Here is a 24118-nt window from a genome sequence, read left to right as displayed (position 1 = left end):
CAGGAGAGCCAACAAGGTTCTCTAACCTCATAGATCCCCCACACCCAAAAAACAGGATTCAGTGAACTTGAAGAAATACATTAAATATATTTTATTTAAATAACATTAAACACAGCTAGCTCTTTGTCCGTTGGTCCTGGTGTTGGGCTAAGGGAGTACTGCAGGTAAGGGTGAAACAGATTCCAGCTTTCAGTTTCTTAGCTCAGAAATTCCAGCAATCCCTGTAGCTCCTTGCAACCCCTCACAACCTCTGGGATGGACTGCAGAGTCTGGCAAGAGGCATAAAAGGCAGCTTAGGGTCATAAGTCCAAGGCTCCCAGCCCCAGGAAGCACCAACTGGGTCAGAGGGGAGAGAGCAGAAGCCACAGAGAAGCCTGCAACAGTGAGTCAGGCCCAGGGCTCAGCACAGGCTGGGAACCACAGAGATGCTCCTGAGTACTTCCTGGGGCCAAGCCCTATGCCAGGTGCCTTAGCTACATCAACTCCCTCCCTCCTTTACCTCATAAATATGCTGAACAATGTCATCTAGTTTCTTTAACTCCTTGTCAGAGCGCCGAAGATTCTCCTCTAGTATGTTTCTCTAGAAAACAGACAAGATGCATTAAGTCCTACACTCAGAAAAACAGCATAGCTTGTGGGGCAAGGAAAATATGGCAGAGCACTTGCTAGTAGTAGTGGGAAATGGCCCTGAATGGCATGGGAATTCTTACATGGCTCTGGAACTTGACCATGAGTTTTGCCTTCTCATTTTTCATCTCCAGGAACATCACCCTCAATTTGTCCACCTGTAGGTATATTCAGATCAGTAGAGGCACAGCCTAGGGTTCCCGCCAGCTGCCCAGCTCCTCTGCTGAGTCACCTCTCACCTCTTGGGAGAGCCACACTTTCTCCTGGATCCAGTTAGTAGCCATAGGCTGACAGTCGGGGTTCAGCTGACCTGCTAGAGTCTCTTGGAGCACCTTAGTCTCTGTCTCCGCACGCCGAAGTGAGCGGGTGAGCTGGGTTACCTCCTCTCTAAGGCTCTGGGGACGAGAATGGAGAGATGTCCAGTAGCCCTCAAAGGGCCTCTCTACCCTTATTATCCCATGTGGTGAACGGTGAACAAGGGAAGACCAGGGATCCATTTCCCACCAAATCTGAAATTCTAGCCCTCAGGGACACAGAAGGCGGAGGGCCAGGCATCATACTGAACATACTATGAGCTCGCCGCTCCTGTCTATCTGCTCTAGGATCTTCTCATTCTGCTGTTGTATCACTTCCTGGAGCTCCTTTTCATTCTGTGAGGGAAAGGGAGGTAAGAAGCACTGAGAGAGCTGGCTTCTTAGCAGCCCTTGCCAGGAGATAGGATTTAGTGTCTGACCCCTGTCCAGCTCCAGTAACACCAATTGATAACACTCCCGATTCTTCCTCTAGGGCTACATCAGGCAAGGCATGTTTCAGTGTTGAGAGAGTTCTGCCAGAGTTCCTGACTTCTAGGTCATCCTGGGAGATGGGTCAGCCCATTGCTAATTCCCAAACGTGTAAAATGGCTGACCCCAGGAAGGGCAAAACTAGGGCAAGGATTGGAAAATCCCCACCACCCAGATTCCTGGAGAGACCACTGCTCCCAATGGGCCAGTAGAGCTGCCCCAGTTCTTCATCGCCCCACTTCTAGGCCCCTCCTTCACCTTGTAGCGCAAGCACAAGGCCTGGTTCAGCTTCTCTATGTCTGCCTCCTTTGCCTTCTGGGCTTCCTGATGCTGTTCTTCCTGGGCCTGTAGACTTGCCTGCAGATCACAACTAGGGGAGGGAAAAATTCAGCATTATTTCTGTCCTCCCAGGTGCTGGCTGGGCCCTGGACATAAGGAGCCATCTCACGTGACCTGCCCCCTCTGATCAAGACCACCCTCCACTCACATCTTTCGCTGCCAAGTCCTGACAGCTTCCTCTTTAGACTCTTGCAGCAGGGAGCACAGGCTTTGAAGCTCCAGAGTCATTTCACCCATTTCTGCCAGGCTCTTCTCCATGCCTGGGATCTCTGAAAGAGCAAGTGCTAGCTGGAAGCAGAGCCCTTGGGCTCTGGAAGGAAGAAGTGTGGGTAGCCATCGCCACCACAACTCTTATCCATGTTCCCCACCCATAGGATTTAAATTTCCAGAACACCGCAGATCCCAAAAGGCAGAAATAAAATGAGCCCATGTAAAATTGAGGTTTTTAGAGCAAATTACTTCTCACTGTTTTACTCTTTATCATGAGTACCAGATCTAGAAATGAGGCAGGATCCCTGGAGCCCATCCTAACCTGTAGGCTGAAGGGAAACCATTGATGCTACTCGGGTGAAAGCACTCTTGTCACTTCCGAGCAAGGGCACAGGAGATGCTTCTGACTCTGAAACAAAACCAACCAAGGTAGAGGGCCCCTCTGGTGACCCAGTCAAGGGTCTGCCATAACAGAAGCCAGGGCCACAACTCTCCCACCCCTAAATCCCAGGGCCTTTAACCTTCATCTGCCACTGTTGTCAAGACATTTCCCAGGAAGGCGCTGGCAGTAGGCAGAGGGCATTCCTGGGCAGGAGCACAGGCTGTGCTTACCACGGGGGTCTCTGGTTCAGCCTAAGGGTAGAGGAGAAACATGGTCAGCGGCTCTTCAGGCTTATGGATCTCTTGAACTTCCAGGTACCAAGAAGTCACCTCCTCTGGAATGTTGTTCCATCTACTCTCTTTTTTCTCTTTCAGCACCTTCTCAATTAGCTCCTTTCCCAGAATTTAATTCTCTCACAAAAACAACAACAAAAAAAACACAAACAATTAAACACAGAAACCTTCTTAACTTAAATCCCATTTTTTAAAATTTTATTTATTTATTTGACAGATCACAAGTAGGCAGAGAGGCAGGCAGAGAGAGAGGGGGTTAGCAGGCTCCCCGCTGAGCAGAGAGCCCGATGTGGGGCTCGATCCCAGGACCCTGAGTTCATGACCCGAGCCGAAGGCAGAGGCTCAACCCACTGAGCCACCCAGGTACCCCATTAAATCCCATTTTTATTTTATTTATTTATTTATTTATTTATTTTAAGTTTTTTTTTTTTTTTTAAGATTTTATTTATTTATTTTACAGAGATCACAAAAGTAGTCAGAGAGGCAGGCAGAGAGAGAGAGAGGGGGAAGCAGGCTCCCCGCTGAGCAGAGAGCCCAATGCGGGGCTCGATCCCAAGACCCTGAGATCATGACCTGAGCCGAAGGCAGAGGCTTAACCACTGAGCCACCCAGGTGCCCCTAAATCCCATTTTTAAACTGCCTTTTCTCTTTCCCCTCCGATCAAGAAAAAGATAAAGAAGCCTACATTTCCCGCCTAAAACTGTCATATCTAGTGACTCCCTAGCCCACTACACTCAGTCTTCTTCCTCACCATTCCACCAAAACTCGTTTGGTTCACTAAGAGCATCCTTACTTTCAAATTCCACAGACCTGTTTCAGCTCTTGTTTTACCTGACCTATTTGATAATCGATGACCATGTTCTTCTTTTAGAAACTTCCTTTTCTTGGGGTGCCTGGGTGGCTCAGTGGGTTAAAGCCTCTGCCTTCAGCCCAGGTCATGATCCCAGGGTCCTGGGATCAAGCCCCACATTGGGCTTTCTGCTCAGCAGGGAGCCTGCTTCCTCCCCCTGCTCTCTCTGCCTGCCTCTCTGCCTACTTGTGATCTCTGTCAAATTTTAAAAAATAAAAAATTAAAAACTTTAAAAAAAAAGAAACTTCTTTTTCTCACCTTCTGGGACATGACTCTCTCCTTCATACACACGCCTCATAACTTTCTCACTATTTCTTCTCTCTATCCACAGGTTGTTCCTTAAACTGTTGGACTCCTTTTGGTTCATCCTTGGCCTTCTTTATACTCTAATCCATTCCCTAGGCCTTGCCTTGGGGAACTCCACAAAAAAACTACTACTACGTGGATGAACTTTCTATCTGTCTCTCTCAAGTAGATTATTTTCCCAATCTCCAGACCCAAAAGCCTGTGAAAAATCTACCAGAACGCTCCACAGTCTACCTGAAATTTAGGTTACATAAGGCTGACCTCACCATTTTCCCTGTCCCATCCCACCAAAAATCTGTTCCTCCTCCAGTTTATGATACTAGGGCCGGGGGATTGGGAGGGCAGCAAATGACAGTCTGTGGTTCAGATCTGGCCTGCCACCTGTCTTGGTAAATAAGCTTTATTGAAATACAGCCATACATTTATTTACATATTATCTATGGCTGCTTTTGAGCTACAAAGGCATAGTTGAGTAGTTAAGATAGTGACAACATGGCCAAAAAGACAAAAGTACGATATTGTACTTTATGGGAAAAGTGTGCCACCCCCAGTTCTAGAAGGTATCATCATCTTTCCAGCAATTTAGAGACGACCCTTCACTCTTCCACCTTACTCCTACACCAAATTGGTTACCAGGTTCTATTACTTCTATTTTCTTCTTCTTTTTTTTTTTTTTAAAGATTTTATTTATTTATTTGACAGAGAGAGATCACAAGTAGGCAGAGAGGCAGGCAGAGAGAGAGAGGAGGAAACAGGCTCCCTGCTCAGCAGAGAGCCCGATGTGGGACTTGATCCCAGGACCCTGAGATTATGACCTGAGCCGAAGGCAGCGGCTTAACCCACTGAGCCACCCAGGCACCCACCTCTATTTTCTAAATACGTATTCAATTCATCCAGTCCACCCTTTCCTTTCTAACCCTTCTATAATCGCCATTAGTTCAAACCTCCAGGCCTCCTGTCTACTTCTCTAGTTTTGTCTCCTTGTCATTCTTGCCCCATATAGCTTCTATACTGAAAAGCTACTTCCCAGACTCCAAACCTGCCAAATTCCTTATGAGCAGGGCCTTGTCTTGTTCACCTGTAACCCCAGCACATAACCCAGGTCATGTTGTAAGGTAGACACTACAAGAAGAGTACACACAGTGCCTCTCTGACTTTCATAGTCAGAAAGGCATTCTCTGACTTTGCCTAGTAGGCCTTCCTACATAACCCTGCCCCTGCCCCACCCCCACCTTCCAAAACTCAAGACTCTGCCCAAGGATCACCTGCTCTGAGAAGACATGCTAACTCTCAAAAGTATAACTGATGCTTCCTCCATTAAGACCTCTATCATGATCCCAAGTCAAGATGTCAAGGTTACACCTATCTTCCCTGCAACACTGTGGATTCTTTCACATTTTCTGTGCTCAGCACACACTAGGGTCAGATCATAAGCACTTCCAAATTTCAGGATCGTGGTTGTACCTTTCAATGTTGAATAAGCTGATTAACTATTCCGAAAGATATCAACAATATATTGTGTGGTGTGCACTGTGGGAAAGCCAAAGAAGAAAGGCTAAATTTCTGTTTTCTGTTTTTTTTTTAAAGATTTTATTTATTTGACAGAGAGAGCAAGTTCACAAGTAGGTAGATGGGGTAGGGCAGGGGGAAACAGGCTCTCTGCTAGAGAGCCTGATGCGGAGGGCTTGATCCCAGGACCCTGAGATCAAGACCTGAGCCAAAGACAGAGGCTTAATCCACTGAGCCACATAGGTGCCCCCTCTTTTTTTTTTTTTTTTTTTTTAAATATTTATTTATTTGAGAGAGAGAGAAAGAGAGAGGAAGAGTGAGTGCAGGGGGAGGGCCAGAGTGAGAGGAAGAGAGAGAAAATCTCCAGCAGACTCACCAGAGTGTGGAGCCCAGCCTGGGGCTTGATCTCATGATCCTGAGATCATGATCTGAGCTGAAATCTAGGCAGATGCTTAACCAACCGAATCACACAGGTGTCCCATCTGCTTTCTTTCTTTTTTTTTTTTTTTTTTTAAAGATTTTATTTATTTTATTTGACAGAGATCACAAGCAGGCAGAGAGGGAGAAGGAAGCAGGCTCCCTGCTGAGCAGAGAGCCCGATGTGGGGCTCAATCCTAGGACCCTGAGATCATGACCTGAGCCAAAGGCAGAGGCTTTAACCCACTGAGCCACCCAGGCGCCCCCCATCTGCTTTCTTTAAACATCATAATCTAGATGATGAGAACAGACACCTGAGGGAAACTAATGCAAGTGCAAAAGGAGAGTAAGTTCATGAAGAATACAGCAGGAGATCACTGAGTCCATGTGATTCTGGAACATTTGAAAGAAGTTGAAATGAGGAGGATAAAGAAAGGAAAAGGTATTTCTAGTTTCTAGAAAATGGGCATGGTAACAGCCCAAGTCTGGGTATGATTAGAGACGGGGCATGTATGATTAGAGACATGTGGTATACGGGCAGTCTAGTTGGAGTAAAGGGTTCATAATAGGCAGGAAACAGATGAAAAAAAGGATGACAGGATGAAGTACTGTAGGTAACTGAAAGTCAGTGAAGGTCAGAGATGGAAGAAGAGTAGTGTTTTAGGAAGACCATTCTGCATGATAAAGATACAACTGGAAAAACTCTCATCAACTAGGAATAGAGGAGAACTTCCTCAACCTACAAAAGCCTGCAGCTAACATCATACTTAAGATCAGGAATGAGGGAAGGATGTCCCCTTTTACCCCTCCCTTTCCATGTAGTGGTGGAAGTTCTAGCTAATGAAGTAGGACGAGAAAAGGAAATAAAAAATCTACAGATTGGGAAGGAAGGAATAAAATTGTCTTTGGTTGAAGATATGATTGGAAAGGAAGAGAAGGAATCCCTGGATCCTACCTTCTCCTTTAGTTTTGCCTGTAAGAAGAGGGTGAGTCTCCGTAGTTGCTCAGTCAGCACCCCTAGCTCTTGGGAATACTGGCGGGTCTTCTCCAGGTGTTGTTCCTGGTTTTCTGCTATGGTTCTAGCCAGGTTAGCCCTGAAATCAGGAAAGAATAGAGAATACAGCCAAAGACCAGGCAACCTCTGAACTCCTCTCCCAAATCCCCACACGGAGCTTCATTCAAAAAGGAAACATGGGGCGCCTGGGTGACTCAGTCAGTTGGGCGTCTGACTCTTGATTTCAGCTCAGGTCATGAGTCCTGGGATCCAGCCTGGCCTCAGCCTCTGCACTCAGTGTGGGGTCTGCTGTCCCCCTCCCTCTAGTTCTCCACCTTCTCATGCTCTCATTCTCTTTTTCTCTTTCGAATGAATAAATAACATCTTAAAAAAAAAAAAAAAAAAAGGAGGAAAACAAGAGGTTCTTGGATCATGTCACAGTCTCCTTGGAGACTACAGTTTCTGAAGTGTTCCGAGGAAGCATAAACACTTAGTAGGTGAATGTCTACGGCCATACCACCCTGAACGCGCCCGATCTCGTCTGATCTCGGAAGCTAAGCAGGATCGGGCCTGGTTAGTACTTGGATGGGAAACACTTAGTAGGTGAAGCACAGAAACGTAGAAATCTTACTTCAGGTTCTCCACAGTGTCCTTGAGGTCCTCACACTGCAGGCTGCGCTCCCGGAGTGCTTCCAGCGTGGTTTTCAACTGACATTCCACCTGACCCAGCTCTAAGTGAGCAACCTGATTCTCTTGGTCTGCAAACTGGGGACACAGGAAAAGGAAGGAAGGCAAGGGGCGAGAGAGGGAGGGGGTGAAAATGAGCTAAGTGGGAAATTTCAGAGCCCTGGGAACAGAGGATTTTTCTGGTCCCCAGCCTCAAATGTCACCAGCACAGCATCAGGTAAGAGGCATGCTGCTCCCAGCTCCCCTGCCCCGAGCCATGTTCCTCACCTCCAGGGTCTCCTTCAGGTCTTGGACCTCCTTGGCCAGGACGGCTTGTTGCTGCTGCAGCTCTGCCTGCGTGTGTTTTAGTGCCACCGCTTCCTTTTGCCATCTGCCAGAGACCTTCTTTTAGATCCCAGCCATCCTACACTCTGGGTGCTGACTGCCACCACAACCCGATAGTGACTCACTGAGTAGCCTGCTCCTCATTGCTCTGGGTCAGCTGGCTAAGCAACTCATCCTTCATGGCCAGGTCCTGGGTACAATGGGCATGCTGACTCTGTAGCTCTTTTAGCTGACTCTCCATGCTGGCCAGACTCTGTAGCTGAGCCCGGATATCTAAACGAAAAGTATCCTAATGACACCATGTAGTCATCAGGCCAAAACCTCTCTGTTCTTCTGCTCTGAAAAAAATGCTCCACAGCACTTCTTTGTTCTACTGCCATACGCCAGGCTTCAGCAGGGCACAGGGCTTGTTCGTGTATGTATGTGTACGTGTACACACACACACACACACACACACACACACACAAACCCCTACCTGTTGCTAGGTGACTGTTTTCCAACTCTAGTTGTTCTATTCGGCTTTTGCAGTCCTCTAAATGGGTAGTAGCTTGTTCCAGCTCCCTGGAAACCTAGGAAGAAAAGATAGATTTTTCTCCTATGGTTCTTCCTGAATCAGGAATCCTAGGACTCAGACCAGCTTCTCTTTCTGGACAGAACAGCAAAGCACCTTGCTCCTGGGCAGTAACACTGCAGAAATAAGTTCCCCAGTAAAAAGGAGAAAGAGGAGAAAAGTAGCTGAAGAAGGTACTAAAGAGAAAAGGAAACAACTGGGCCCAAAGCCATCTACAGTGAAAGGACCTGGCTGGTCTCCAAACCCAGAGGAGAAAAAGGACACAACCAGGGAAAGAGGCTAATGATACCACTCATTAGAAAGGCCTTCTACAGAGGAGGATGAGGAAACCAGGCCTAAGAAGTCCCCACTTCTGGTTTGTACCTGCTGCTTTTCCTCAATTGCAGCATCACGTTCCTGCAGGGTCTGCCGGCTCTTGGCTTTGAGTTTCTCTGTGAGTTGTTGAGACCGGCTCAGCAAGGCTGTCCATGTTACGTACTAGTAGGGGAAGCAAGCAGGTCAGGAGAGCACATTCGAGGCAGGGCTCCTAACAGGGCGGGCTGGGAGTAAAGGGTGATATAATAGCCCCAAATACTCACATCCAGCTGCATGGATATCCAGTCCTGTTGTAGGTTTGAAGTCAGACTCGCTGTCTGCTGAGCCACCTCTTTCTGCTCAGCATGAAGCCCAACCTACACAAGAAGGAGTGCCTACAGAGATGGCCCCCTCCCTCTGGATGCAACAGAGTGCGGGGATATGGCCATCCCAGTGTGTCAGCTTAGATCCCAGGGAAGAAAATGCCTTCAAATTACCAGCTGGGCCTGGGTCTCCTTCAAAAGGCCTCTGAAGTTCCCAGTGGATGCCAGGTCCTGTTCCAGCTGGCTGATGCGCTGGCTGGCATGTGCACAGAAAGCGTCTAGCACAGCCTCCGCCTGTTGAGGGAAGAGGGCAAGTAACTCTGTGTTCCTGCAGGAACCCTGAGGAAGAGACCTCCCACATCCAGGAACAAAGGCCTGGCACCTTACCGCGTCCTTGCCTCTAAGGGCCATTTCCTCTTTGTGTTTTGCCTCCTCCCTTTCTGCTTTGAGGCTCTCAAGCCTTGCCTTCAACTTCTTCAACACGTCACAACAGCAGGAGACCAGGGTTTCTGCATGCCGAGACTACAAGATAAGAATCAGACACCGCGGGCGCCTGGGTGGCTCAGTGGGTTAAGCCGCTGCCTTCAGCTCAGGTCATGATCTCAGGGTCCTGGGATCGAGTCCGCATCGGGCTCTCTGCTCAGCGGGGAGCCTGCTTCCTCCTCTCTCTCTCTCTCTCTGCCTGCCTCTCTGCCTACTTGTGATCTCTCTCTGTCAAATAAATAAATAAAATCTTGGGCACCTGGGTGGCTCAGTGGGTTGGGCCGCTGCCTTCGGCTCAGGTCATGATCTCAGGGTCCTGGGATCGAGTCCCGCATCGGGCTCTCTGCTCAGCAGGGAGCCTGCTTCCTCCTCTCTCTCTCTGCCTGCCTCTCTGCCTACTTGTGATCTCTCTCTGTCAGATAAATAAATAAAATCTTTAAAATAAATAAATAAATAAATAAAATCTTAAAAATAAAAAAAAAAAAGAATCAGACACCGCGTCCAGTTCCTTTTTTTGGACTTTCAGTCTCACCGGAGTGCCTTCAGCTTCGTGCTGCTTACCTCCTGACTCACGGCAGTTTTATCTTCCTCTAAGTGCAACAGAGATAGATGAAGCAAGGATATCAGCTCTTTAGAAGCCAGCACCCAAGACTGCTGTAAATGGAAAGGTGGTTAGGTTAGACCAGAGACCAAATAAAGTCACTAAGTCGGAACTAATAACCAAGGGCACTGGGAGGGGAAACCACTGACCCCAGTTTCAAGCTCCCAGTAGGGAGAAGATAATCACCATCTGCTAACCACCCAGAACTCTCCATTCTTTTTTTTTTTTAAGATTTTATTTATTTATTTGAGAGAGAGAGATCACAAGTAGGCCGAGAGGCAGGCAGAGAAAGAGAGAGGGAAGCAGGCTCCCCGCCAAGCAGAGAGCTCGATGTGGGGCTCGATCCCAGGACCCTGATACCATGACCCAAGCCAAAGGCAGCGGCCCAACCCACTGAGCCACCCAAGTGCCCCAAGACTCATTCTTGATCATCACAGGACACCCAGAGATGGCATAAAGGCAATCAGTACTTACCATGACATTCCTGGCCTGCTGCAGAGCCTGTCCAATCTCTTGGCTCTCCTGAAGATGCTGAGGTTTCTTACTTGTCTAGTCAGAGAAACAAAAGTGTGCCCTTTGAAGAGGCAACATGCCCCACCAGCGCCACATTCCCCCTCCCATCTGCCAAGATCCAGGAGCCTCTCCTATGAAAAGCAGGAGCAAGGCTCACAGCTGAAGGAAGCTGAGTCAGAAAAAAATCCAGAGGTACATAAAAAAATTCCTTTTCAAAATAACCTTTTTCAGGCGCCTGGGTGGCTCAGTGGGTTAAGCTGCTGCCTTTGGCTCAGGTCATGATCCCAGAGTCCTGGGATCGAGTCCCGCAATAGGCTCTCTGCTGGCGGGGAGCCTGCTTCCCCCCTCTCTCTCTGCCTGCTTGTGATTTCTCTCTGTCAAATAAATAAAATCTTTAAAAAAAAAAAACAAAACAACCTTTTTCTAACTATAAGGATAACATGTGTTTAAAGGTTTATAAAAGTTTGGAAATATAGAGTGAATAAAATGGAAAAAGAAGCCATTAATAATTTCACCATCCGGAGCAATGATTCTTTTTTTTTTTTTTTTAGATGTAATTTATTTATTTGAGAGACAGCAAGCATGAGTGGGGAGGGGGACAGAGGGAGAAGGACAGGGCCAAGCAGACTCCTTGCTGACCTCAGAGCCAGACCCAGGACTCTATCCCAGGACTCTGAGATCATGATCTGAGCAGAAATCAAGAGTTGGCCGCTTAACCGACTGACCCGCCCAAGGACCCCCAGAGCAATGATTTTTTTTTTTTTTTTAAGATTTTATTTATTTATTTGACAGAGAGAGATCACAAGTAGGCAGAGAGGCAGGCAGAGAGAGGGGAGGAAGCAGGCTTCCCGCTGAGCAGAGAGCCTGATGCAGGACTCGATCCCAGAACCCCAAGATCATGACCCGAGCTGAAAGCAGCGGCTCAACCCACTGAGCCACCCAGGTGCCCGAGAGCAATGATTCTTAACCAACAGTATAGCAACTACCCTGAAAGATTTCACTATAACTCCACACCAGAGATTTTCTGGCTATAGGGATTTGCTGTAACTGAGGAGTATATTACTTCCCTCAGGTGTCAGGAAGATTACTGATTTAGAAAGAAACTACCATATTCAAGGGGCCTGGGTGGCTCAGGTCATGATCCCGGGGTCCTGGGATCAAGCCCTACATCGGGCTCTCTCTGCTCTGCCTGCCACTCCCCTTGCTTGTGCTCTATCAAATAAATAAAATCTTGAAAAAAGAAACTACCTTATTCGTGGCGCCTGGGTGGCTCAGTGGGTTAAAGCCTCTGCCTTCGGCTCAGGTCATGATCCCAGGTTCCTGGGATCGAGCCCCGCATCGGGCTCTCTGCTCCGCAGGGAGCCTGCTTCCTCCCCTTTCTCTCTGCCTGCCTCTCTGCCTGCTTGTGATCTCTGTCAAATAAATAAATAAAATCTTAAAAAAAAAAAGAAACTACCTTATTCAATAAATTTTAAGATGATTATCTTTTTATACAATAGTGCCACTGAAATTGGGATGCATCTTAATACTGACAGTGTTTTAGGTATGATGAAAGACAGTAACGCTTAAGAAAATCACAACTGAGATTATAACATAAATATGGGGTCCTCCTTCTATTACTTAATTTCATTATAGTAATGTTATTTAACCTTGAGTTTATATTCACTCTCTTCACTGAAATTGCCTGAGACTGGAACATGGGGACCTATCAAAGTAGAGTACACTCATTTTTAACTTCCGCTGATACTTTATCTCACCTCGAAGCCTTTCAGAAATTATCTAAACTCTGATTTCCTTTTTTTTTTTAATTTCCTTTCTTTAAAAGCCATGATTTATGTTATACTTCCTTTCCATGTTATTAAAAACTCTTCATAAGCATACTTTAAAATTACGTTGCAGGGTGCCTGGGTGGTATGTCAGTTCATCTGCCTTTGGCTTAGGTCATGATCTCCAGGTCCTGAGATCTAGCATCCCCACCCCCCCAATCCCCCCCACCCCCCCGCTCAGCAGGGAGTCTGCTTCTCTATCTTTCTCTCCCTCAGCCCCTCCCCACTGCTCATTCTCTCTCTCTCAAATAAACATCTTTAAATAAATAAATAAATAAATAAAATTACATTGCAGAATATCCCATCTTATGGTGTTTTCGAAAAAAGCTACTGCCTTTATGCAGCATTTTTTTTTAACTCTTAGGATACATTCCTAGAAGTGGAACTACTGGGTCAAAAAGTCTGAATTGCTTTAATGATCTTAAACTACTTTCAAAAAAGGTTGAACCAATTTATACACCCTACCGACAATGGGACAATATTTACCAGTATTATCTATTTTATTTTTTGCCATTTTGTGAGACGAAAATAGTTTTAATTTCATTCTTTTAATTTGTAATTCTCTTAATTTCTAGTAACCTTCTTGAATATTTCTTAGTCGTTTTTCTCATTCTCTGTCTATGCCTTACCTTAGTGCAGATAAAAATTAGTATGCTGTGTAGAGTGGAAAAGTATGATCTTGAGACAGCAGAGCTATACAAAGACTCAGGTTCTGAGAGAAAAGCCCAGAAATGTCATTACTGCTGAAAGGCAGCCATCATCTGAGACAAAACCTGTGGGAGCAGCAGTGCTGAGTCATGATGTTACAGCAGTCTGGATTTAAGGCGACAGAGCTTGTGGCATTCGCTGCTCCCCTCCCCTGCAGAGCGGCCATTATTCCCCACCACATCGTGTGTGGTAAGGCCCACAGCACTCTGTGAGAGCTGGGCAGGGCACGAATGCTCCTCAGAGCGGGGCAGTCAGGCAAGTGATGAGATTAGTGTGAAGGAGGCAGCCAAGCGGGAAGGACAGGACACTGTGATGGGGAATAGGGAATGGCGGCAGGTGCTGTCACTGCCCCTCTTTGGCTCTGGCTCAGTGGCCTCCAAAGGGATTTGGCAAGCTTCAGGGAAAGAGTGGGGAAGGAGGTCAGGATTTTGGCAGAAGATAAAGTTGAGGATATTTTCAACCCCAGGTCTCTGGGCATTTGGAGACCAGCTCTTCTTAGCAGTAGCTACCCGTTATCTCAGAGGCCACAAGACTGAGGCTCTCAATTCCTTCCCTGGACACCATTCCCTTCCTTTCTCAACCTGTGCTGTCACAACCAGAATCCTCTAGAATAGTGGTCTTTAAACTGTTTTCCTCTCATATCTCACAGAATAACCTTGAAAGACTGAGTACTCTTAAGCTTAAAATGTCATAAAGGCTGTAATTTTAACCATGTTATAAATATTGATAGTTTGAGGGGCGCCTGGGTGGCTCAGTGGGTTAGAGCCTCTGCCTTCAGCTCAGGTCATGACCCTGGGGTCCTGGGATCGAGCCCTGCATCTGGCTCTCTGCTCAGCAGGTGATCTCTCTCTGTGTGTCAAATAAATAAATAAAAAATCTTAAAAAAAAAAAATGCATAAACAGGGGCCACTGGGTAGCTCAGCCAGTTAAGCATCCCACTCTTGATTTTGGTCAGGTCATGATCTCATGGTCTTGGGATCAAGCCCTACATGGGGCTCTGCACTCAGTAGGGCGTTCACATAAGGATCCTCTCTCTCCCTTTCCCTCTGCCCCTGCCCCTGCGCACATGTACACTCTCTCTCAAATAAATAAATCTTTTTAAAAAATGCATACACAAGCTCTTCCTAAAGGTCAGAAATTTAAAATAATAATGATAATGATAATAATAATAATAAATAATAAAAATAGATTTAAATTTTTTTTAATTTTAAAAATTTAAAATAAAATAAATTTAAAAAATAAAATAATTTAAAACAAAAAAAGATCAGAAATTTGGGGGTCCCTGGGTGGCTCAGTTGATTAAGCATCTGACTCTTGATTTCAGCTCAGGTCATGATTTCAGGGTGGTGAGATCAAGCCCTGCTTTGGGCTTTACCCTCAGTGGGGAGTCTGCTTCTCTCCTTCTCGTTCTCCCTCTGCCTCTGCATGCATGCACATCCTCCCTCTCAACTAAATAAATCTTTAAATCTTTAAAAAGAGTCAGAAATTTTTTATCATCCTTTCTTCCTTGAACCTTGTATTTTTACACTCAGAATTTTATCCTCATGTAATATATTTTAATTCTATAATATATTAAGTCTATTATTAATCAATATCTCTGCAACCAAGAGGTCCATTTAACCCAGTAACATTTTATTGGGAATAATCTATTAATAAAAAGGACAGCAATTCCCTCCCCTTATTAACTCATGTGTCTGTGGATTACTATAATTCCTACACTAAGACATGCTTCAGCAACAATTCTATGCTGATTTTCCTTTCTTCTAGATGTAAGAACTGAGAATCTGCTTCACATAAGTAATAGGCATAATTAGGAATGGAGGAAGAAAAGACCCAATTCTAGGTGCTCCTTTGGAGATACATGCCAAAATCTCAATAGTGAACTTCAGTCAAAATTTTTAATAATCCACATGTGTTATGTTATCATTGCAGCCATTTGCTTTCTCAGCATGTACACAAAGGTTTTCTATTGTCCTTTGATTATTATTCCTTGACAATGTAAGATTCAGGATAGGTCGTGAATATGCTGCTCTTTAGGAAAGTAGGAAAGGGCCACTGAGAATGAGGAAGTAGGAAAGAAAAAAATTAGTTAAGAATACATGTGCGGGGGGCGCCTGGATAGCTCAGTGGGTTAAAGCCTCTGCCTTCAGTTCAGGTCATGATCCCAGACTCCTGGGATGGAGCCCCGCATCGGGCTCTCTGCTCAGAGGGGAGCCTGCTTCCTCCTCTCTCTCTCTGCCTGCCTCTCTGCCTGCTTTTGATCTCTGTCTGTCAAATAAATAAATAAAATTAAAAAAAAAAAAAAAGAATACATGTGTGGTGATTCACAGACCTGTACCCCTGGGGCTAATAATACATTATATGTTAATAAAAAATTAAAATTAAAAAAAAAAAAGAGTACATGTGAAAGATGAACATCTAGAAACTGATTCTTTTAAAACTTTCCTTGCTTATATTCCCTAGGAAAATGATGATGTATCCCAGGGGTATAATGAGTACCCACAGCTCTAAGGGATTTTCCAGATCCTCAGCTTTTTTTTTTTTTTTTTAAAGATTTTATTTATTTATTTGACAGAGAGAGAGATTACAAGTAGGCAGAGAGGCAGGCAGAGAGATAGAGAGAGGAGGAAGCAGGCTCCCTGCCGAGCAGAGAGCCCGATGCGGGACTCGATCCCAGGACCCTGAGATCATGACCTGAGCCGAAGGCAGCGGCTTAACCCACTAAGCCACCCAGGCGCCCCAGATCCTCAGCTTTTATACATATTTTAAAGAAGAGGGCCCACTGGGAAGAACTTCTTACCCCACTAGGAGATGTGTCAGTCTGTGTGCTGCTGTCCCGAACCTCTGAGTGAGAGACAATCAGCTGGCTCTTCCAGTCCCGCAGCTGGCGGGACAGAACCTCCAGGAGGATGAGAGAGTTCAGCAGGTTATCTTCTAGGTCATGTCGAGATAAGGCAGTTAGATCCAGAGGACGGTTGCTGCAGCAAGAAAAGAACATGAGAAGAAAGAAAGGGTGAGGGAATGGGAGCAGCAGGTCCTGATTAATGGAGCCCAGGGGCACAAAGATACAGGACACTTACCCCCATAGGAGGTGCTCTGTCTCAGAAGTACCATCCTTGATATCCACTGGGCCTGTCTGTGAGGTGTTTGTACTCTTTTCCTGTGCTGCTGGGGGGGTAAACCAAGTCCCCACCGAGCAAGTAGGGAAAGGGGTAGTACTAATCGCAGCATCCCGAAGCACAGAGGGAAGGGATAAGCTCTGGCGGAGATTTTCCAGCATAATCGAAGTATTTACATCTTTTTCCAGCCAGGCCAGTGGGGACATCCAAGGCCCTGTATCAGAGATGAGAACCCTACCAGCATCTTCTACTGCTGGGTCTGGAGCTGCCTGGGATTCCATCTCTCCTGGATTTGGAGTTAGGCATGTGGATGGAGTATCTCCCATATTTAAGACAAGTGCTTGATCTCCTAACTCAGTCTTCTCAAGGAGTGTGGGAAAGCTAAGTTCTCTTTCCTCTACAGATCTGTGCTCTACAATTCCCTCCCCTGGGTCCACATGCCTGGCAGGGAAATCTGCTGCTAAGGCAGTTGAAGGGGAGAGCCAGAGCATGGAGGAAGGCAAGAAGATATTACTTTCCGAAGGGACTAAGTCCTCAACCACAGCCTCAGTCCTACCACCCCTGAGGCTTTCTTTGGAGCAGTGTGGCTGTTGCTCTGAACAGGGATTTGGTAGACTCTCCAAGATATGGGATGGAGGATGCAGAAATGTAGGTTTATCGGGCATAGCGGGAACAACCTCTGAAAAGCTGTCTTCTTTGCAGGCCGCCACCCCTTCTCTTAGCAGATCTCCTAGCCTCAGAGGCTCATCTGGAAATGAGCTCTTTGTCTCTGTCATAGTATCTAAATGAGCTTCAAGTGTAACGTCTTGCTGTTGTCTCACTGGAGAGGGTACAAGGACCATGGTTTTAACCACATTGTTGTCCAGTGGATCTACAGCTTCCTCAGATATTTTAGGAGTAGAGTTAGTTTGGGGATTCATATCTAGGGGCTGCTCATCTGATTCATGCTGACAAGGATCTTTTAGCCACTTTGAGGGATGGGTGAACTGTTCTGAAGGGGAATCAGTCCTCTTGGCATTGATAAAATCGGGTGGAGATGCGGTGTTGCTGCCTTCCTGACAAAGAAAACAAAAGGAGGTGACCAAGGCAGTCAGTTCAGGTTCCCAACATATAATTATGGGTACAGAATATTGTCTGAACTCAAAGGAAGAGTTTTTATCACCTCTGTATAGTTAAAATTTGGCTAAGTCTTGCTGCGCACTAAAGAAACCCTAAACTAAACCCTGACTAAAGCTGGGAAACCAGCTTAGATCTTTGCAAGTGAACAAGCCTACAATATAAACAAGGCTGAGATAATCTATCTATATCCTGGGGAGATGGTAGCTTGAATGTGACCCACTTGTCTCCAATCCTAACTCCAACCCACTTTTAGAGGAATGGGTAGGAAGGATCTCTAGGTAAGCTCTGCCAGACTCTAGAGTTGCTCCAAGATTTTCCCTCTTCTGGAATAGATGAGAAATTGGGGACCAGAGTTAGTATACTGTCTTGCTGGAGACCACAGAAATCTATGGACCCTAGGATAAAGGGCAACATCAATCTGAAGTAGAGACCCAGTCTCCTTGGCCTCAAGAGCTGAGAGTGTCCTGAAACACATGGGATGAATCCATTTAACCCTTGGGATTTTTAGAGCTCTAACCTTTACAGCAGAGGAAAATGAAGAGCAGAGACTTCCTCCTGGTGCCTCATAAAGGACTGATAATCCCCCACATGCTGGTTCACAGCCACAAAGACCACTGTGCCCTCTACCACCTACAGGGTTGCTGGTCCTGAGACTCAATGAACAAGAAAGGGAAAATATGACTGTACTTAAATGGATGTAATAGGCACAGAAAGGATAAATCCTAAGATAGTTAGAAAAAGTAGACCCTAACAAAACAGCTGATAGAAGAAACAGATGACAATGGAAGAAGATTTGAGTACAACAACACACATATACAAAGACCTTCTGGAAATAGTAAAAAGTACTTTTATTTTTTATTTTTTTTTTAAAGATTTTATTTATTTATTTGACAGAGAGAGATCACAAGTAGGCAGAGAGGCAGGCAGAGAGAGAGAGAGGAGGAAGCAGGCTCCCTGCTGAGCAGAGAGCCCGATGCGGGACTCGATCCCAGGACCCTGAGATCATGACCCGAGCCGAAGGCAGCGGCTTAACCCACTGAGCCACCCAGGCGCCCTAAAAAGTACTTTTAAACAAAACATTCAGCAAACTGAATTAAAAGAGGATAGTACAATTCATACACACAAAGCCCTTATGGAAATAATAAATATTACTTTTAATTTAAAAATTCAATAAAATGAATTGAAAGACAATGATCAGAGTAGAGGTTGGAATTACTGGCCTGGCTCATCAAGTGGAAAAGTATCTTAAAGCAAAGACAAAAATACAAAGAAATATAAACCTTAGGGAAGACCTAAAAGAATTGGAAGATAAATCCAGTAAATCTAACATGTGAAGAAAAAAGTGCCATGGAGAAATTAACAAATTTTATAATTAACAATATTTAATTACTAACAAATAAACAAATATAATTAACAAATATTATAAGAAAGTTTCTCCAAGGTAAAGAAAGACCAGAGTTTGCATATTGAAATGGCTTACCAAGTTCCAAGCAAGACTGTTAAGAAAAAATAAAATTACTGAAGTATATAAGGAAGATAAAACTATTTCAGTAGCTTGAGATAGAAAGAACAATTATTTACCCCAAAAAAACAAAAAATCAGACTTTCGTGAAATCTCTCATTTACATCAGTGGATAAAACTTTAAAACATAAGGTTAAGCTAAAAAGGGCTTCTGATATTCTGGCAATTTGCTGACTGAGTGTTGATTACAATGACAGGTGCTTCATACAAATTTGTTAAGTTGTATATTTTATGTACTTTCACACATTTAATTTCAGTTTTTTTTTTAAAGATTTTATTTATTTACTTATCTGTCAGAGGGAGAGAGCACAGGCAGGGAGAGTGACAGGCAGAGGCAAAGAGAGAAGCAGCCTCTTGGCTTAGCAAGGATCCCAGGATCCCGGGATCATGACCCGAGCCAAAGACAGTGGCTTAACGGACTGAGCCACCCAGGCGTCCCTTTATTTCAGGTTTGGTTTGTTTGTTTTTTTTTTTCCAGTTTTTAGAAGTTTTTCTTTCAAAGTGCTTTAAAGGAAAAGTAGAAAATAAAGTGATGACAAAGAGACATGAGGTAAAAGCAAACAAAGAGAGCAAAGACAGCAATATTAGTAAGGTTAGAGCACTACCGTAATAAAAGACATAAATGAAGATATGAAATAAAAAACATAAATCAGTATGCAATAGATAGCTCAGAAACTAAATAAACCAACGACTCTGAGAAATGTAAACTTACACTTACAGTTTTTGCTGTGTTTATCAAGTTCCTATTCATTTTTTTTTTTTAAATCACTTATGGAAACAATATTTGAAAATCTTAAAACTGGTAATATATAATATATAAAGAACTCTTACAATTCAACAACAACAACAAAATAACCCAATTTAAAAATGGGCAAAGGGACGCCTGGGTGGCTCAGTTGGTTAAGCGGCTGTCTTCGGCTAAGGTCATGATCCCAGCGTCCTGGGATTGAGTCCCACATCCGGCTCCTTGCTTGGCGGGGAGCCTGCTTCTCCCTCTGCCTCTGCCTGCCACTCTGTCTGCCTGTGCTTGCTCTCGCTTCTCTCTCTATGACAAATAAATAAAATAAAAAAATCTTTAAAAAAAAAAAAATGGGCAAAAAGGGGCTCCTGGATGGCTCAGTGGGTTAAGCCTCTGCCTTCAGCTCAGGTCATGGTCTCAGGGTCCTGGGATCAAGCCCCACATCAGGCTCTCTGCTCAGTGGTGAGCCTGCTTCCTCCTCTCTCTCTGCCCACCTCTCTGCCTACTTCTGATCTCTCTGTCAAATAAATAAATAAAATCTTTTTTAAAAATGGGCAAAAAATTGGGGTGCCTGGGTGGCTCAGTTGGTTAATCGACTGCCTTAGGCTCAGAGGTCATGATCCTGGAGGGAGTCCTAGGATCGAGTCCCACAGGGAGCCTGCTTCTCCCTCTGACCCTTCCCCCTTCTCATGCTCTCTCTCTCATTCTCTTTCAAATAAATAAGCAAAATCTTAAAAAAAAAAATGGACAAAAAACTTTAAAATAGACATTTCTTGAGGTAATACAAATGACCAAAAAGTACATGAAAAGATCCTCAGCATCACTACTTATTAGGGAAATGCAAATAAAAACCACAATGACATAACACCTCACACCCATTAAAATGGGCACTATAAAAAACAAAACAAAAAGTACCAAGTGGGGGCACCTGGATGGCTCAGTGCGTTAAGCCTCTGTCTTCGGCTCAGGTCATGATCTCAGGGTCCTGGGATCGAGTCCCGTGTCAGGCTCTCTGCTCGGTAGGGAGCCTGCTTCCTCCTCTCTCTCTGCCTTCTTTTCTGCCTATCTGTGATCTCTCTCTATCAAATAAAAATAAATAAAAATCTTAAAAAAAAAAAAGTACCAAGTGTTGGTGAGATGTAGAAAATTACTTTAAGGATTTATTTATTTATTTGAGAGAAAGAGAGAGAGAGCACAAGTACACACATGGGAGAGCAGGGAAAGGGAGGCAGGTACTCTTTTTTTTAACCTAGACTATACTAATATGGTAAAATTACAATTAAATAAAACTAGAGTATATTTTATTTTATTTTTTTAAAGATTTTATTTATTTATTTGACAGGCAGAGATCACAAGTAGGTGGAGAGGCAGGCAGAGAGAGAGAGGAGGAAGCAGGCTCCCCGCTGAGCAGAGAGCCCAATGCGGGACTCGATCCCAGGACCCTGGGATCATGACCTGAGCCGAAAGCAGAGGCTTTAACCCACTGAGCCACCCAGGCGCCCCAAGTATATTTTATTTTTAATTAAAAATTTTTTTAAAGATTTTATTTATTTATTTACAGAGACAGACACAGTGAGAGAGAGCATGCAAGTAGAGGGGAGTGGGGGGTTGGTGGGAGAGGGAGAAACAGGCTTCCTGATGTGCAGGGAGCCCAATGTAGGGCTTGCTCCCAGGACCCTGGGATCCTGACCTGAGCCAAAGGTAGCCACTTAACTAACTGAGCCACCCAGGCTCCCCTAAAAGTAAAAATTTAGGTCCTCAGTCATAATAACTACCTTTTAAGTGCTCAACAGCCACAAAACTCATGGCCACCATACTGGACAACACATATTATCAAACATTCCCTTCAACCCAGAAAGTTTTGGGTATTTTTTTTTTTAAGATTTATTTATTTATTTGAGAGAGAGAAAGAGAAAGAGAGAATGAGGGTGAGCGAGCAGGGGGAGGGGCAGGAGAAGGAGAGGGGAATCAGACTGCAGAGCCAACATGGGGCTCAATCCCATGATCCTGAGAGGACAACCTGAGCTGAAACCAAGTCAGATGCTCAAATGACAGTCCCCACCGGAAAGTTCTACTGGTCAGTAAGTGTTAAAACAGTGTTTTTAAGAAAGGCTGCTACCTTTATACATATGTTATTCAGGAAGTCTCTGTTTTTACATATTCTTCTTTCCTCCTCTAATTTATATTGTATCTCAAAAATAATTCAGACTCCAAAGGAGCCGCGGAATGGCTTAGTGGGTGGAGCATGCAACTCTTGAACTTGGGGTCCTGAATTCAAGCCCCACGTTGGATATGGAGCCTACTAAAGAAAAAATAAAAATAACTAAAAATAGGGACACTGGGGTGGCTCTGTCTGTTTATTGGCTGCCTTTGGCTCAGGTTGTGATCCCAGAGTCCTGGGATCGAGTTTCGCATTGGGCTCCTTGCTCAGCAGGAAGCCTGCTTCTCTCTCTGCCTCTGCCTGCCACTCTGCCTGCTTGTGCCCTCTCTCTCGCTGACAAATGAATAAATTTTAAAAATCTTTTAAAAAATCAACTAAAAATAAAAATGTTACAAATAATTTAGTCTGCATGAAAAAGGGCAGATAGAGGTTAATGAGATACCAAATCATAGAAAAGAAAAAGGAAGCAAATCTTCCTATTTCAAGGAGTAACAGTAGCTATATCTGATGATCAAATTTGACCCTAAGCTCTCTAGAAGCCAGAGCAAGAGGGAAAATACCGTAGACTACCTAATTCTCCTTATCAGAAAGAAAGAGGATAGCAATTTCTTCAGGAAGACAAGTATCCCAGGCAGTTAAGTTCTAAAAGAAATTTCTTTAAGGAATTTTATAGAGGGGTCAATCTCCTTCCTCGGCAAGTTTTTACAACAACTGAAAATCAGTTTCCACGTGGCTACTTCTCTCAAGACTTTTGAAAAAAGTACAACTCAGCGAGGGCAATTCTACATGGGGCTAGTTTAAAAGAAGTCTGTCCAGGTACCCTGCCTTCTAGTGGGGTAACTTGATCCCAGGAAGAGTTCTGGCAACCTCTTGGAATGAACGTGGATATTGCCTCCCTGTGGCAGCTGACTGATCTCTGCGTGTGAGCCCACATTAGCGGGAGAACCACTAATCAAAGTGATAGTGTTTCTCTGTAGTTTGGTAAAGGTTTAACGGGGGAGGAGGTGATAAAAACGAACAGCTAAATAGAGGTCTGGGTTCCCCGTGGATTTCCTTTAACCACCCTAGGGCACCTCTCTGTTGGCCTGAATAGCTGTAAATGGATGTCACTAAGGCAGAAGACTTCATTATCCTTATTAATTACGTTCAAGCCTTGGCCCTCTGTTCCTCTGAGCTTTCGACCTCGGCGAAGAGCCCAGTCGAGAAGCCGGCCAGGCGAATCTCACCTGCAGTCCCAGCTTGCACAGTGATGAGGTCGGCGAGTAGCCTATCGGGGGCCCTTTTCCAGAGTTGGGGAGGGCACCGGGCTGCAGAATAAGTTCTCGGAGAGGAGTTCTCATAGCTGGTTTTCCCTGAGAAAGGAGAGTGTGAGAAAGCCTGGGCTGGGCCAGGCCGGCCCCTCTTCTCTTTCTAAGAAGCTCCTGCGGCAATAGGAAGAGTAGACTTCCACCGTAGCCGCGCTTAAGCGGCAGGACCGTTAATAGACCACACACACAGACACACAGACACACACCCCTTCCCCAAGTTCCCCTCGACCCAGCTTTCCAGGATACTCGGCGCTGCGGCGTCCCGCCCCAAAGCCCCGACCCAGATCTCTCCGTCCCTGAGGTTCTCTTGCTCACCGGTTGGGGCGAAGGCGACAGGATAACGTTCAGTTTTTTCACCCGCCACATTTTCACCACAGAACGCGCAGCGATCACCACCCAGACCCAAAAGCAGACGCCATGTTCACCCGCCGTCTTTATTTGAAACTGCGCCGCGCCTCTCGATTGGCTGCGAGGGTCTAGGTGCGTCGGCCTAGCCGTCCGCAGCAGGCTCGAGCCCGGCGGAGGAGGCGGGGCTTAAGATGGCCCCGCCCCCCCCCGCCCACGGGCTCGCGGGCCCCGCGCGCAGTCTTTAAGGACCGGAGTCTTCACCACCTGCGCAGGAGGGGGTTGGAGGTTTGGAAGTTCCCGGGGCCCGAGGCCCGTTTTGTGGTCTCACCTCGGGGCGGGTATCCAGATAGCTGGAGAGTCAAAGAGTCTGTCCCTCCTACTTCCAGTGGACCCTCCTCACACCCTGTCTGAAAAGTGTCTCGGTCGCCGGCCACAGGAGTCTCCCCAGGTTTGCCTTAGTTACCTGGCGCCTCAGCCTTGACGGGGAAGTGCGGGCCGGGGAGCGAGGAAGGGAGAGGGGAGTGGAGCCTTCTGTAACCAGGACTGGTGCGTCCAGCGCGTGGGCCCTACGTCTGGGGTGGCCTGAACTGGAATTTAGCCTCTTGGGAATTTCTCGTGTTTTCCTGGGACTTAACACATAGCCTGCTACAAGTTCACGGGAACAACAGCTAACCAGTATTGAACATTTATTCTGTACCTGGCACTGTTCCAGATGCTTTATCTATATTAACTCCTCTAATCCTCCTAAGGACCTGTGAGTAGGT

The 24118-nt window shown here is 45.5% G+C and overlaps 1 protein-coding gene across 3 annotated transcripts; it reads right to left on the bottom strand.

Moving 5' to 3' along the window:
• Window positions 1-76: 76 nt before the first annotated feature.
• On the bottom strand, window positions 77-23564 carry SPAG5 (sperm associated antigen 5). 3 transcript variants are annotated; one of them, XM_032320299.1, is made up of 24 exons: window positions 23322-23564; window positions 22926-23041; window positions 16120-17213; window positions 15840-16017; window positions 10467-10541; window positions 9953-10045; window positions 9296-9430; window positions 9083-9202; window positions 8870-8962; window positions 8655-8768; window positions 8196-8289; window positions 7846-7993; window positions 7664-7766; window positions 7341-7474; window positions 6671-6809; window positions 2480-2591; window positions 2281-2367; window positions 1897-2017; window positions 1668-1779; window positions 1197-1277; window positions 867-1022; window positions 711-785; window positions 500-580; window positions 77-269 (listed from the first exon to the last, which is right to left on the bottom strand). In XM_032320299.1, exons 2-24 carry the CDS (start codon window positions 23037-23039, stop codon window positions 198-200), a joined length of 3531 nt encoding a protein of 1176 aa, XP_032176190.1. In that variant the 5' UTR covers window positions 23040-23041; window positions 23322-23564; the 3' UTR covers window positions 77-197. The 3 variants fall into 3 exon arrangements, with proteins under 3 accessions (XP_032176190.1, XP_032176189.1, XP_032176192.1); XM_032320298.1 differs by having other exon boundaries at window positions 22926-23051; window positions 23322-23563; XM_032320301.1 differs by lacking the exon at window positions 9953-10045 and having other exon boundaries at window positions 22926-23051; window positions 23322-23553.
• Window positions 23565-24118: the final 554 nt, after the last annotated feature.

The sequence above is a fragment of the Mustela erminea genome, chromosome 18, assembly GCF_009829155.1.
Source record: "Mustela erminea isolate mMusErm1 chromosome 18, mMusErm1.Pri, whole genome shotgun sequence".
NCBI lineage: Eukaryota > Metazoa > Chordata > Mammalia > Carnivora > Mustelidae > Mustela > Mustela erminea.
Note: the sequence above shows the minus strand (reverse complement) of the source record. Positions and strands in the feature narration are given on the sequence as shown.